This window comes from Balaenoptera borealis (assembly GCF_965194805.1).
Source record: "Balaenoptera borealis genome assembly, chromosome: 14".
NCBI classification, from domain to species: Eukaryota; Metazoa; Chordata; class Mammalia; order Artiodactyla; family Balaenopteridae; genus Balaenoptera; species Balaenoptera borealis.
In genome coordinates, this window is record NC_138875.1 from 4,021,854 (window position 1) to 4,038,126 (window position 16,273).

General features: G+C 51.5%; 1 protein-coding gene across 4 annotated transcripts in view; it reads right to left on the minus strand.

Annotated features, from left to right (window-relative positions):
* CNDP1 (carnosine dipeptidase 1) overlaps positions 1–16,273 on the minus strand; it is a 45,783-nt gene that overhangs the window by 25,116 nt on the left and 4,394 nt on the right. For all 4 annotated transcript variants that reach the window (XM_082353382.1, XM_082353380.1, XM_082353381.1 and 1 more), the window contains 7 exons: positions 15,155–15,284; positions 12,418–12,567; positions 11,670–11,832; positions 10,892–10,980; positions 6,931–7,131; positions 4,460–4,544; positions 115–275 (listed from right to left, as the gene is read on the minus strand). In XM_082353382.1, the coding sequence (XP_082209508.1) occupies positions 115–275; positions 4,460–4,544; positions 6,931–7,131; positions 10,892–10,980; positions 11,670–11,832; positions 12,418–12,567; positions 15,155–15,284 (979 nt within the window). The remainder of the gene's footprint in view (positions 1–114; positions 276–4,459; positions 4,545–6,930; positions 7,132–10,891; positions 10,981–11,669; positions 11,833–12,417; positions 12,568–15,154; positions 15,285–16,273) is intronic.

Consider the following 16,273-nt stretch of genomic DNA (forward strand, 5'->3'; position numbering starts at 1 on the left):
CATGTGCTCTCAGCTCTGAGATGTGCGGAACAGCAGCACGTAGCAAACTAGGCACTGGGGAAATAGGGGTTTTCATCGCTCCTCTTCCAGGTTACCCGTCAACGTGTGACCTACCTTGGTGTCAAACAGAAACTTCTTAACCTGGCTGCTCTTCCGGTACTCCTCGAGGTCCAGATTGATGGCTTCGTATGTTCTCTTCTCCTCCTCTGTAACAGGAGCCACGTGGTCATAGATTCCAGGGATCAGAATTCGGCCAGAAGAGTCCACCAGGCTGCCTATGAGAGACACACAGGAGACAAAGGCAGGTGGAAGCTACGGGTGCGTGGGGTCCTGGCCCTGGAGCAGAGCCTCAGGGACCCTCCTGGGGCTGCAGCGGGCCTGCGACCGGCCCTGTGCCCTACAGCAGAGCCACTTTTCAGTAGCTCACGTCCCAGATGTGACGGTGGGAGGAAGGAGCCGGTCACCAGGAAGACTCGGCCTGCGTCAGACCCGTTTTAATGTCCACCTCGTCGACAGAGGGATGGAAACACACGGCTCTGCAGTCAGTTACATTTGGAGTGACTTACCTGTGTTACATGCAAGTTCTCAGCTACACTCTTACATCATAAACAAGGTTCCTTTTTTAGTTTTATCTTATCCTGAGTTAAAAAGTAATGTGTTCATTAGAAAAAAAATTTTAATATATATGTATGTGAATATACGTACAAACCTGAGAAACTGAAAGTCATCGTTCCTTCTCAACCTCTCTCTCCTACACACACCACAATAATATAATAAATACTCATCTTTAATCAAAAACGTAACAGCCTTGAGGTCTAGTCTACGAGCTACACATCATAACCATGAAAGCTTTCATAGTGGCGAAGCAGATACACTGCTATGTTATTTGTGAAAAAGTTTGGGGATTAACAGCAATGAGTGAAAAATCGTCAATGAGCATCTATAAAAGAAGCAGATGCTGAGATTGGGTAAACACGGCTTGCTGTCTTGAGAAAGGACTTACAGTAAAGGCCCAATGCAACCAGAAAGTAGACTAAAAATAAAATGACGGAAATGTCTCCAAGGCAGCTAAATTCATCTTTAGTCCAGATGGGGCCTTTTATTCAAGTGAAGGCACTTCATAAAAATATGTGCCACATGCTTCATGTGATTATAACCTGACAGTGTCAGAAAATTACTGTGAAGCACTGTATTTTCAAATCTTTCTGTTAAAGTCGACAACCGCAAAGCACGGGGCGGAGGGCCCTGTGAGACGCAGGGTGTCACACCTGGCTGTGCGACACCTGCCGTGTTCTGGACGCCACATGAACGCAGGGCACCCACCCGCACTGAAGACCCCGCCTTCCAGCACGAGGGCACGAAGACCCCGCCTTCCAGCACGAGGGCACGTCTCTGACCACACGGGGCTGAATAACAAGCGTGACCCCATGAGTGGATGGCAGGTGCTTTGGCCTGTGTAGACAGAACTAAAGAAAAAGTAAACATCCCACCAAAATCCGCAGGGTGGCAGTCGTGTGGAACGTAAGGGGCTTCCCGGCGCTTTGAGCCGATCACGGATGGCGAAGCCCTGAGGCGTGAGGACGTCAAGGCAGCAAAGCACGAGGAGAAGCTTCCCCGCCTGGTTCTCAGCCTCAGCCCCCTCGGCCCCCCTCCAGCTCCCCCAGCACTTCTCCGAGCCTTCTAAGTAATAAGATGAACATGACCCTGTGGGAAGCAGACAGGGACCCTCTTCACGGGGTGTAACACACACAGAACAGCAGGATGACACCGCCGACACCCAACTCGACGCATAACGTCAATCAGCGGACCTGCTGAAAGAACGTCTTAGGATGTACGTGATCATTTCTGGTTCGTTCATCTGCTTCACCAAATGCTCCATAGCTCGTAAGGTAAAAACCGCAACGCAACTACCATTAAAGAATAAATATTCATTATAAAGAACAAATTAAAGACTATATTATATAATATACATTCATTATAAACTCCGAACAAAACTCTAACCGCACTCCGGGGACAGTACTTGCAGGTGCTGTGTGCGTATTGGCCTCCCTGCGGGTCCTGAGTTATGAATTGCCCTCATTTAGCCCAATAAAGTGTATCATATATCAAATACATGATACAAACTCATTAGGAAACTTCAAGTCAAAAACTAAGTTGGGCACCAGATGACCGGGACTGGCTGTCCCTGAGTCACAGGTCACCCTGTCACCCTCACGAAAGCAAAACGTAAAAGCCCCGCCAGTGACACATCACTGAGTCTTCCCTTTAGTACGCACCCCTAAGCTTCTGCTGCCGGGCTCATCTGCAAGGACAGAGCCGCAGAGGTGAATGGGAGCAGACCCTGCTCCTAATCCAGCCGGAAAGACACAGGTGAAGAGTCAGCTGTGGGCCCACGTGGGCAGACGAGCCCTAAGCCAGCCGAGGCTCGGTGGTGAGAACAGAGGTGTGTGTTTGAAACGTCAAGGTGAACAACAGGAGAGACCTGAGCTCCTCCAGCAGCCGGGACGCTCAGTGTCCGTGTTAGGGTGCCGGTTTCGCTGGTGTTGCCAGACATCACCCCGTAATGGGGGCAGGGGTGATTCAAACAGACGTCCTAAGCAAATGAGCCTGTGATCTGAGCAGCTCACTCTCGCCAGCAGAACTGCCCCAGGGCCCAGCCCTCGAAGTGGCTTTAAATCGCTGTTTTCTCAGGATGGAGGCAGCCTTCCCAGCGTGGGCTGGAGGAGTGATTATTTGATTTGTTTCAAAAATCAAAGAAAGCGAAACCATGTGCTTTTCATTCTGCGCATGAGCCCGATCTGACTTTTCCTAGCAGAGCAATATGCGCTTGCGGGGCTAAATGGGATTCTATGCCTGGGTGAAACCATCAGTGTACCAGGATGCTGTGTGGCAATCACGCTCGGGGGGAATCGAGATGCAGTCCCAAAGAAGTGGTGACGCCGTTCCCAGGGAGGAGAAAATGAGTCCCGGTAAACTAGAGATTATTTTATCTCTCTCCCCACCCCCGGCAAAAGAATGTTAACTTGCATGCTATCTCAATTCTTTGGAAACAATTTAAACACTTTAAAGAAAAATGGCTTGTTGTTTTCTGTCTAAAAGTGTCAAGCATGGAAAATATTGTCCAAGAGTTGTATTTTAGGAAAACTAGAAGGCCATAAAGAATAGACAGATGATAGATGATAAATCAAATAGGTAGATGACAGATAAATAGATGATGGAGAGGATAGATAGATGGATGGATGGATGGATGGATGGATAGAGAGATAGATAGGTAGATAGATAGACAGATGGATTTAGTTAGACAATGAAGGAGCAGGAAGCTCTAGAATAAAGGTGATACTGAAGACCCAGAGGCAACCTCCCAACAGGTCACCCCGTAGGCCGGTGGTTCCCTGTCAGAGGCTGCCGAGGCCACGGGGCTTCGGGAGGGCGTGGCTAAGGCAGAGCTGCATCAATATGGAAAAAAGAGAGATTTTTCCTAATTGATCCCCAAAGAGGGAGTGCTTTTTGGCAGTTTGCCCAAAAGGGGCATGTTGTAAAATTTGCATAAAGTCGCCCTTGGGACATCACACCTGGCTGTGGGACACAGCTAATCAGCGGACCTGCTGGAAGAACATCTTAGGATGTACGTGATCATTTCTGGTTTGTTTATCTGCTTCACCAAATGCTCCATGGCTCATAAGGTAAAAACCGTAATGCAACTACCGTTAAAGAACAAATATTCTTTGTTCTTTAACGGTGAGGAAGATCCAGGTATTGCGAGGTCTGAGGCTTATGTAACCTGAAAACCTCTTTTTTAAAAAGAACCAAATTGTGACTATGAACACACAGTGTCCCTGCCAGGACTGTGCAAGCGAGGCCCTGGAGATGAAGCCTCCTTCCATTCCGGGATCCACCCGGAAGCTGGGCTGTCCGAATGTAGGCAAGAGCTCCAGGTGAGTCAGGTGGGCAAGCTGGCTCTCTGGAAACACACACACACACACACACACACACACACACACACACACACACGACTCCCGCCTGCATCCACCAGGCCCACCACCTGAGGAGGTCACGGGCAGGGGCAACAAGCAAACTCACTGGCATCGCTGAGCCACGTGGGACCGCGGGGACTCACAGGAAGGAAGCCAAGAGGCGTGGGTAGATTGGGCACCAACTCTGGATGCTTCTCCAGAAAGGTCTCTCTGCCACTACCCTCAAGTACAGCCAGATGTGTCACAACACCCGGTGAAAGGAAAGGTGGTGGACTGAGGAAGGGTGTCAGTCCATGAAGAGAAACAACGTGGACGTAACAAGCCTAAGAAACGTTTAGCCAAGGGGGAAGCTAAGACCTTGGTCTTCCTCCGCTCCGCCCTTATTCAGGGCTGGCCTGGAAACCAAGGGGGAGACAGCCGAGTCCAACAGAACTACGTTAGCAGACTCCTTGATGCTTAAAAAGTGAAACGGAAGAAGACATTACCAAGAAGAGCGACCAGATCCGCCATAGGTTCGTTAAGGATCCCACCAAAGGTCCCCGAGTGGAAATCCTGATCTCTGCACTTCACCTGCAAGACAGGGAACGGGAAGGCAGCTGCTTTCCACCGCGGCTGCTCAGAGACACCTTTCACCGGGCGGCCGACCCGCCCCGGGTGGCCCTCAGGGCTCAGGGGTCCGCTGACGTTGTCACCGCCGTGCTTCTGTCACACGATGTGGAGCGTCTGCCCCCCACGTCTTCAGATCCCACTGATTTCCCCGAAACCGACCTCAGCCCCGACCTTGCCACCAACAGCGCCGAATCCCAGACCACCAGCCCCTCCCTCGGCCTAACGACTGACGTGTAACGCAGCTGCCTTCCTCTTGGTTTCACGCCATCTCTTGCTCAGCGCTCCTTCCAGAAAAATTCTCCAAGAAACTTTCTTCTCCTTGTTCTTTTCCTGCCTGCAGGACCATTCTACTTACGTCTCCTCTGATAACTTCTTTTCTGTCTTTTCGCCCCCCAGCTTAATCCTGGGATTACTCTACACACAGAGCTTCAAGGCCCACGGGACTTCCTTTACAACCTCCAGACTCTCAACGCTCCTTCCCTAGGTCTGACCTTTGACCTACTCACGAGACCTAAAGCTTCTAGTCGCCTATGGTACATAACACTTTGGTGCGCTCCCAGCTTCTGAACTTGAGGAGGTCTAGAAGGGAACATCTTCTACAATTACTTCCTCCTAGCTTGCCGTTTCCAAAACAAGGAGAGATGCCCGTCCTATAAATCTATCCCCTTAAAATGATGTTGGGGACTTCCCTGGTGGTCCAGTGGTTAAGACTTCGCCTTCCAGGGCAGGGGGTGAAGGTTCGATCCCTGGTCGGGGAGCTAAGATCCCACATGCCTCGTGGCCAAGAAACCAAAACATAAAACAGAAGCAATATTGTAACAAATTCAACAAAGACTCTAAAAATGGTCCCCATCAAAAAAAATCTTTGAAAAAAAAAGATCTTGGATTTCTCCCAGGCACACTACGTCCAATCAGTTCCCAAGTTCTAATGAGTCTGGGTTTTTTAATTCTCTTTGACCCATTCCCTCTCACCTTTCCTGCCCGGCTGGCCCTTCTCTGCCTCTAGCGCCATCTTTAAAGCCCTGCCCGGTGAATCTTCCATTTAGTCACCGTAGCTTAAGACCTCTATCTCATCAGGCAGTGATGCTAACGAAGCACTGTGGGGTTGCAGAGCCCCACCTCTGAAACCTTTGCCGCTTTATCCCACCTCTGCTCACAGCTTCCCTCCTCCTGGCCCCCTCGTCACAAGCCTGCCCTCCCCCGTTCTTGGCCACAGCAAGAAGTCCAGTCCCTTGACCCATCAGAGACCTCCCCACCTCTCGTCCTGCTGTCCTTCTTTTCTCCCCACTCAACCTGAATGCCTCTGCGCATCCGCTCAGCCTCTCCGTGGGCGATGTCTTGACTGACTTCGCCTCCTTCTCCATCACACCATCGGGCACAGCCTAAGCCCTGGATCAACCCTGCCCACTGGGGAGTCTCCACCACTGGCTCCTGAGCACGGCTGCAAACGATATCCCACTGCTCGGACAGGGGACTAGACACCCTAACCTGCCCGCCAGCCACTTCTTCGTGCCCACCTGTTCCCCACAGAGACCACTTCCAGCACATGTCTCTGCAGAGAAACTTCCTTCTGACTCAGCAGTAGAAAGAGGCCAACGACAGCGAGATGTTCCCCGGCCTTCACGCCTCGGGCCCTGCCCTGCTTCTGCAGCTGCCCGGGACCCCCGCGGGAGAGCGGAAGCCCTTGCCGGGCTCAGGACCGCACCCGCCCTCCGGCTCTCCTACACACCCCTCCCCTTTGGGGCTTCCCGCTGCTCTCCGAGGGAGGACTTTCTGCTTCTAACGTGCAGGTTCCATCACAGCTCGTCCGCATTGATAGAAAAGGAGCAGCAAGCAGACCACGTGTCAGGGCGGAACTCGAGGTCGCTTTTAGTGATCACAGCGACCCTGGGAGGATTACTGTGCTCACTTCAGAGGTAAGGCTCCGAGATTAAGGTGCGCTCAAGGCTGTTGGCCGGATGAGCCAGACCTCGGGTGCCGGCCCTGTCAGTGCTGGCACCCCTTCTCTTTCTGTCCAAGACGTGGTGGGCAGAGCAGGTAACGCCCGCTCACAGCATCCCCAGAACCCGATCAGGCGGTCAGTCTCCTTACCCCAGTGCCCCCGTGCCTGCCTCCAAATTTCACAGCTGGAGTTCCTAAAACATGGTGAGTCACAAACCCCTCTGAATCTTCTCTCCAGAAAAACGTACACAGCACATGCGTTCACGGCTGGGGGCTTCATGAACTCCCCCAGTCCCAAGACCCCGTGATCCACGGGGCCATGCCCCCGGGGCGGTGTCTGCTCTCCTTCCTCCCCTCTGGGACCCCAGCACGGATCCACCTCCAGGCGGCTGCCGTCGGCAAGTACCTCCACCATGAAGTAGCTGTTGCCTCGTGTCCCATACGTGAGCGCGGGCGTCCTCCGGCTGATCCACAGATTGTCTGAAATCACGATGTAGTCTACGCTTGAGAAGAACCCGGCCTTCTCTTTCTGGACAAGTTCCTCCAGGGCAGGAGAACCAGCCTCCTCCATCCCCTCGATGACAAATTTGACGTTCACGGGCAGATCCTGAATGAACAGTGGAGCAAACCACGCTGTCAAAAAAAGTGGACACCTTTTTGCCCTTTCACCTTTTAAAATCCAGATTTGTTTGCATGTAACTTAAACACACTGAATTATTATATACATTCCCCAACGCTCTGTTTATAACGAAGGAGTTTTAACTCAGGTTGTGACAGAGAATTCAAGGTAATGGCCAGGGAGCCATCAACCTAATACTGATGACAGAGGATCTGGGCAGGGCATCCCTAAAGAAAAGGCTGCGTCCACCATATGGGGTTCCACTGGGCCCCTGCAGAGAAGCCCGTTCCTCCTTCTCCCCAGAAGGAATTTTTCCAGAAAGGTTACTCAGTTACAAATCTCTTTTCTGTCCTCATAATTCTGAGCATGATAAATGAGAACTCTTTCCTTTGAAAGGCTGTCTAATGTTTAAGCCTCAGGATAATTTTCATTTCAAGTATCTGTTATTTTTCAGCTACGAGTTCAATCTGCCTTTTAACTTATTCAAAGGCTTTGATCTTGCAGCAAAACGGACCTTGAGTTTTTCTCTAATATTAGGACATGGAATAGCGCCTTTACAATTCTTACAATGTGCCTTTACCCCATTTGGTTTTGATCTCTTTGTATCTGTATAATTTATAACTTCATATCTTTGAGAGCCGTGTGGAGAAGAGAGGTCGATGGCTTTTCCTAGAGCATAAGGCGCGTGCGGGGGTGGGGGGGGGTGGGGGGGGGTGGGGGGGGTGGGGGGGGAGGGTGGTGAAAAGTTATTCTATGCGGACGAGGCAGTGCAGACACACTCATTAGCTCTAATGAGTGGGATTGCCCAGCCCCAGATTAACAAAAGCAGGACGGGTGGAGGATTATGTATTAGAAAATGTGACCTTCAGTCATTCAGCTGCTTAAGGGCATTTGGGGATGACAAGTTTTTCAATGCATTCCTTGAATACACTTCTATGTGTCTTAGGAAGTTAAGCTAAAGTTCTGAAATCTTAATGTTTGAAAGCGCTTTATTAACGTTTAACTAGAAAACAATTCCCAAGAAGTAGCTGGAAAGCCTAAGAATTTTCTGGCAAAATGTGATTAATAAAATACAAGTCAATAGCTATTAAGTGTTGGAGGAGGACGTGGGGCTGGCAGCCAAGCCTGGGCTTTGGTCTCTGCTCTGTCCCTTGACACCCAGGGACCCAGGACCAGCCATTTCACCTCTCAGCAGCCCACTTCTCTGTTAATACTTGCTCTGCCTCTTGGTAAGATGATGCAGTGAGGTGATGTACGTTTAAGTGCTCTGTAAGCAAGACAGAAAGAGGGGATGGAGGGCAGAAGGGAACGAGGAAGGAAGAAACCAGAGCTCATAAAGGGCCTAGTACTCGCAGGCTCCAGGGAACCTTTCCGTATTCACTGAATCCACTCGACAAGCCTGGAGACAGATATGATCATTCCTAGATCACGGATGAGGAGAGTGAGCCTCAGGGAGATCAGCTGGTTTTTCTAAGGGCAGTGGGGATTCCTTAGGTTTTGTTTGCGATTATATGTTTCAGAGTTGAAATTTAAAAAGCAAAGCAGATTTTGACCTTTATCTAGGACCTGTCTTATAAATATTGCTTTCCTCTTCTTAAGAAAGAAGGACAGAAAATGAGAGAGAAAGGTGGGACGTGGGGAGGGAGGGGGAGAGACAGAGAGGAAGGACGGAAGGAAGGAAGGGAGGGAGGGAGGGAGGGAGGGAGGAAGGAAGAAAGAAAAGAGAGAGAGAGCGAGAAACCAAGGGCTTATTTAGGGGAGTGCCATGAACAAGAGGACAACCTTGCAGTGGTCAGCAGGGCCCAGCCAGAAAAACGTCCTGATTCACTAAGCCTGTCTTCCTCAATGAGATAAAGCAGTCAAGTCAGAGCAGTTAAACCCTCTCTTCCGCTTATGTCTCAGGAGACAACAGACTCATGAGAGAAGCCCCTGGGGTCTGATGAAATCACCTCCGGGAAAGAAAAAACACAACGTCAGGACCTGCTCGAAGGACAGGATTTGGGAGAAGCAGCATCAGGGACCTAAACCTCGGGCAACAGCTGGGCCGCTCCACTTGTCTTGTGGACAAGTGGACACGCTGCCCGGAGGTGGACCCCCCCAGTCCTCCCCAGACAGGCACATCCCAGCCCGACCTCGCACCCCTCTGTCTCGGAAGGAGTGTGCTGCTCCCAGAGCCTCTTTGGGGACGGGGTGGGGATGGTTGGCAGGGGTTTGCCCTGTGACTGCCGACATGTCCCTTTCTGTCCATGAACCCAACAAAGGGGCCCCACTTCCTCTTAAATTTCCAGTGTTCCGAAGTGCTTAATTCAATTCAGCCACACAAGTAAGATGAGGGAAAGGTAGCAAGGCTGCACATTTTTAAGGTGACCCCACAAACTCCTTCTGCACCCCCAGGTTGCAGAGCCCATACTCTGTGGAGCCCAGACTGGAATGGGCTGGGTCTCATCCTTGGGCCTGGTCTCCCTGGCACAGGCTCAAGCTCACCAACTAGCAGAGCCATTTCTGTATGAAAGGGATGGAATCACACCATCAAATCCACCCAGTGTTAGAGGGCCGGCGCCCATATCAACACCCTCACTTTTACAGAACAGAATCTGAAGCCCAGAGAGGTTAAGTCTCCCACCCATGGCCACATAGCTAGATTGGATCCTGTTTGGAGTGTAAGCACGCTCACTACCAGAAGAAAAAAGAGCAGTGCGAGATGAAACCATCCTCGTGAGCACAGCAAACAACACAGTTTTAGTTGGTGGTCTGAGAGAGTAGCCCTCCCCTCAAAGCTGCACCCCACTATAACCCCTCCTTGGACGGATTAAAACCACTTCCCACAAGAATGCAAAGAACTCAAGGATTCAGACAGAACGTCACCCCCAGAGATCGCTATCCTGATAATCTGCAAAGCACCTAATATATTTCTTAAAGTGTATGTCTGTCTCTATTAACAAAACCATACTTTGTGATAAGAAGGACGGGTTGCAGATAAAAAAGACAAGCTGAGTAAGTTGAAGATAAAAAAGACAAGTCCCAGCAGATGGTGATGTAGCCACAGGCTCATCATGTTTTTTGTTGTGTCTCATTGTTGCATGTCAACAGCACGGGATCAAGGTATCACCCTGCCCCGGACCAGCTGGGTGGCTTTGAGTATGTTCCCTTCCTTTCCCAAGCCTCTCTTTCTTTATCTGTAAAATGCGTGTGATTGTAACACATTCCTCTGCAGATTGCTGGGAAGAGTAAAGGACACCATGCAGCTCAAAGCCAGCTGCCTCCATCACCATCATCACCATCACCACCATCACCACCATCACCATCATCATCACCATCATCATCATCATCACCATCATCGCCATCACCATCACCATCATCACCATCACCATCACCATCATCACCATCACCATCACCATCATCACCATCACCACCATCATCACCATCATCACCATCACCATCACCATCATCACCATCATCACCATCATCACCATCACCATCACCATCATCACCATCATCACCATCATCACCATCACCATCACCATCATCACCATCATCACCATCATCACCATCACCATCACCATCACCACCATCATCACCATCACCATCATCACCATCACCATCATCACCATCACCATCATCACCATCATCACCATCATCACCATCATCACCATCACCATCACCATCATCATCATCATCACCATCACCATCATCACCATCATCACCATCACCATCATCATCCTCGCTCCCAAGCACAGCCGGCACCTACCTCGTCCAGGGCTCTGAATGTGCTCACAGCGTTGATCCACGCTAAAACAGGGCCTTTGTTGTCTGTCGTTCCTCGGCCGTACAGTTTTCCTTTAAAAATGGGTGAAGAATTTTCAGAAAAGCATGGACACCTCTGCCAAGTTGAGTGAGCCAAAACTAAAGGTAGTTTTATGGGTAATTGTTCTAATGGTGCTTTCTATTTTTCTAGGCAGACGTCTTGGTCTGAAATCACAAAGTATTGTTTCTTATGTACAAATAGTATGCTAGCCAGCAAACATAAGCTAATTTGAAATATACAGATCCCTTTGGCCTTAACAATAATTAGCTATTTTATCCAAGTTCATGGAAGAAGACCCGCGGGTTTGTTGCAGAATGTCAGGTAATATAGCCTCTCACTCTGAGATTTTACAATTAGCAGGACAATGAAAACGGGTGTATGTGTGTCTCCATTAACCTTTCTTTTTCTTGTCTTTATAAAACATAATTACATTTGGTGTTTTTTAAAAAGAAAATATGTGACCTACACAACTATTTTCCTCAAAACCCAAGAACTCTCCTCGTGGGGACTTAATTTGCCCAGGGGCACAAAGGTTCATGGTTTCTTTCACAACTGAAAGAAAATCAGCCTCATTGGACCAACCGGTGGACCATGAGGGCAGCGTTCTCTGCACTCCTAACGACAGGTAAGGCCTGGAGCCCGGGGCAGTCACATCTCGAATTCTTAAGCCCTATGAGCTGTCCTTCACCCACAGAAGAACCCAGCACGAGGCGTCACTGACCGTCCACCTCCGTCAGCGTGTGAGGGTCCGTGACCCACCCGTCCTCCTGTCTGGCAGGCTGCACGTCTAAGTGGCCGTAGAAGCACACGGTGGGCTTCTTGGGATCATCCCCCAGTTCGGCCAGGATGATGGGAGGTATCGGGAGGCTCTGACCATCAGGCAGCTGCAGACGGAAAACGGATAACTTTTTTCGAAAAAAAGCCATTTGGTTCTTCCAGAAAATTCAAAGACATGGATGGCGTTAGGAGTCTGTTACTAGCTCCAATCAGGTGGACACAGTCCTGGAAACAGACTATTCAGACTCGTCAGTGCTAAAGCAGGCGACACCGGGAGGGTAGATTAAAGATCCATCTACTCCCGAGGGGCAGTAATAAGCCTTGATTCTGATGAGGGATTGGGTCCTTCGAGGATGAGGGATTGGGTCCTTCGAGAAAGAGGCACTTGAACTTAAGGGAAAGGGCCATCTGGGAGAAACGTGAAGCACGTGAAGGACACGAACAGCACAGGTGGGGGCCTTCGCGCGCCCCCTCCACCTTCCCCCCGTGCCCCCCGGTCCCGCCAGGACGAGAGGTCGATGCTGCAGCCTCCGGTGGGATGAGGTGGCGATTTTCGCCCTTACTGGGAGTCGCGGTGCTGCTTCTGAGCACCGGGGCAAGCAAAGCCCGTCCTGCCGCCACGAAGGGAAGCCTGGCTGCTGCCCAGGGCGGCGGCAGCTCGGAGGCGGGGGTGGGGGGGGGGATGGCAGCACCTGCTGAAGACCCGCGTCCGCCGAGTCCACGCGGGCTCCCAGGAGCCGGAGCCGCTCTGCAGCCAGGCCCATCATTCTGAGCAGCTCTCGTCGGAGGCGCAGCACGGGCTGAACCGAGTCGCTCTCGACCGCCACCCACTCCTTCAGCGTCTGGGGGGAAAGGCGACAGGTGGTCAGCACGCGGCTCATCCGCGTCCACTCTTGGGGGCGCACCTTGCCGGGTCCCCGGCGCCCTCATCTGACCTGGAGACCGAGCTGGCAGACACACGACACTCACAGCAAGTGGCAGACAGCGGGAGGTGTGATCAGGAGCCCAGAGGCCAGCGACGTCTGGTCAACGCAGGGCGGGACGGTTGGCGGAAGGCCGCCTCTGAAGCCTGGCCGGCCCCGCGGCGCCACCAGGCTCATACAGAAGGCGCGGGTCCCCGCCCCCCTCGTGGCCTCTAAGAACTGAGAGCAGTCACCCCTCGAGGGCTCGGCTTCCCACAAACGTCCCTCGCAGGTCACTCTGATCCACCCCACGGTGGCCTCAGCTAGGCTGCAGGAGCCCCCGTGACCATCCTGTGCATTTCAGTTCTGAGGTCCCCCCGCTGCACCTGCAGGATCCGGGAGGGGGTGTAACCCCGGGTCTGAACTCAGGGCTGCGCAGGCAGACATCCTGAGTCCCTGGTCCTGGTTCTGCGCACTGCAGGTGGGGGACTTCGAGGACACCCCTGAAGCTCTCTTAGCCTCGGCTTTCTCCGCTGCCGGGGGGCGTGAGGCTCCCTCGCGGCGGGTTACGGTGGATGTAATGCTGTGGGACAGTGACACGTACACATTTCGGTCTTTCTCCCCGGTTCCCGGCCAGCGCTCCTAAAACTTTTACAATTTCCTAAGCGGTAAGGTACTAGGAGCATCTCTTGTTCTAATATTTGGTCTTCGACGCCGGGTCCTGACACAGAGCTCCTAATGCCCTTGGGATTTCCCGGGTGAAAAGGAGCGCACTTTTGTTCTAGCGAGGAACTCTGGAGGCTCCTGGGCGTGCGGGCCGGTCCCCAGAAAGACCGAGCCGCGATCAGACGCTCAGAGCCTCCAGCCCCAGCTCCCCACCTCGGGGGAAGGACGACGGGCTGGAGATGGAGCTAAGAATCGCTGATGCCTACGTGACGAAGCCCCCATAAACATCCCTGAGGCTCAGGGTTCAGAGAACTTCCGGGCTGGGAAGGGGCGCCCCGCAACCCACAGGACAGAAGCTCCCGCCCCGGGCAAACGTGTGGAAGCGTGTCCCTGAGTTCTGCGAGCTCTTCTAGCAAACGATGAGCCGGAGGCGGGGCCACCAGAGGCCCTGATCTGTAGCCGAGTCAGGCAGAGTGTGGGCAACCTGGGGACCCACCACCAGCTACTGGCGTCTGAGGTCGGCATTGGGGTAGGGGCGACACTACCTCCAGGAAGACAGTGTCAGAGGTGAGCCACGTCGCAGGACACCGGGGGGGGGGGCCCACAGACAACTGGAGACCTGCTTGTTGTGCAGGAAACCCACACTCTGGGGACAGAAGAGGAAACACGTCTTTCTAGGTGAGGACGGAGTGAGAACGTGTCCACCGGAGGCCCAGGCCGCAGCCTCGCCCCGCGGGTGCTCCGTAACCGCTGCTGATTCTCAGCGTTAGGAGCGATCCTTCCCATTCCGGGGTCTGCACCTGAGCTGCTTACACTGGGACAGCCGCAGTGTTTATTAGAAACCATACCTGTGATTTTGGACTCTACTTCCTAACTTATTTTAGTTTGATTTCTATCCTGGTTGTAGCACTTCTATTTTTATTGTAAAGAAATGTGTTTGATCTGAAGGAATATTGTGTTTTACATTTTTAAACTGGAACTTATAGGGCGGACGCCGCCACGTTAGCGCTAAACGTAACGCACCGGGAGTATCCGAGGACGCCGCACAGAGCAGCGTTCGGGCTGAAAGGCCCACGTTGGCGCGTGCTCCCACCGCACGCCTCTTCTCTCCCCGCTGTGAGCTCCAGCCTGCGCTGCGAGCCCCAGTCAGGTCTCAACATCCCAACAGGCACTTACAGCAAGTCAACACGCCCACACGAGGAAGGCTTCCATGAAGGTCAAGCCTAGGCACCACAGCCTGGGCACTGAGCTTTGTGCTTTAGTATGAATCATGGGGGATTCACGTCTGTTTGCACAGTAATATTCCTGACTTGGGTTGGTTGACCCAGTAAATGTACACTGAACACACATCGTGTGCCAGACACGGTGTCGGGGGCTCGGGGTCCAGGGTGGCCTCAGGGAGTTCCCGGGCGGTGGAGGCGGGCCAGGCGTGCCGGGGGCACAGGAGAGCCAGCAGGAGGAGGGGGACGTGCCAGGGGTTGACGGAACGGGGAGGATGCATTTCAGCTAGTTCTGCAGGTGGAGAGGGTCTCTGAAGGGGAGGATGGGCCACCTGATGACGGTCCAGAGTAAAGGTGAGCTCAACGGAGCTCGGCGGTCATTGCTAAACAGCCATCCCTAGATCAAACGTGCTGGGAATGCCCTTTTTGGAAGGAATGGCTGGAAGGGATCTCTTACCTGAATCTAACCAACATTTATTATTCTAAGTCAATGAGGAGTCACAGGCATTTTAAATGGAGTTGTCAGGCAAAAAAAAAAAAAAAAAAAAAAAAAAAAAAAATCCACATCTCCCAGCAAATAACCATTCTCCCAGATTCCCAAAGGGCACATCCAAGCATTTTGTGTGTGCCGTGTCTCTCACCTGTACAAATTCATCCTGATGGAGATCGATGTATTGGAAGACCTTCTCTAGCAGCCCGGTGGGCGGGGAGGACGGTGAGAACATGCCTCCGTCCAGCAGCAGCAGGAAAGCAAGGAAGGAGAGATGGTGCCTGTGAGCATGTGACAGGGGGGATATTTTAAAATAAGGACCAGGTTTTGGACTTTCCACCTTTCAAATACTTCAAGAAAGTTAATGTTATCCAACACAGCTGATTCCAGTCTTTTGAACTAAAATAACACAAGGTAGTAGAATGGGAAATATATTTTTTGCTATATCTTCACCCAAACTCTTCATTTGCAATGCTAAAGAATTTTAATAAGATAGAAACCAAGTTAACAAGCTTGTATTTAAGCAATGCTGTTGTTCGGTTTTTTCCTATGATACAATCTTTCCTATGGGTTCACTTCCTATAAAGCTATGTCGGCTCCCTAGATCCCAGGTGTTAAGGGTAATATTTATAAGAGAGAAAAATGTGAGATAATTAAAAACAAAAAACAAACAAAAAGAACAGCAACAAGACTTCTTTGTGTGATTAACCACTTTATGTAATATTAGAAAAGTAAGGAAAGACTAAAATCCTGTGCAGTGTTGTAGGGTTTCTTTCCATCAGCTCCTGAGGTTAGAATACTTTGAGAAGAAACTTACAAGCCACACTGTGATAAATAACATTGCAGGACAGGCGATCATGTGGACACTGTTGGCCACAGTCTCTGCCTGGGAGCCCCTGGTCCACGGCTTTCTCCTCTTTCCCTCCCACCAATCTGGCCTCTCTGCTTCCATCCCTGACGGGTCCCTTCCTTCCTTTGCCCAAGACCCCACTTCCTCCCTCCTCCCTCTCCCTGTGATCCCTTCCTAGTCTCTTCTGGACTCCCACAGCAGGCTCCAGGCTGGGTGCAGAGCAGAAAAACTGGGTCCAGAAGACAGTAGGACTTCCAGGTTGCAGACTAAACTAATTATCTTCTTCCAAACCAACTCTTCCTTCTGGATTGGCTCTGTTCATTTTTGAAATAGACTTTAGTTTTTAGAGACATCTTAGGTTCAGGCTGCTTCTTCCCTTGGCCTCCAGTTCCAGGCACCAACAGAGCCAAGGTGAGGACT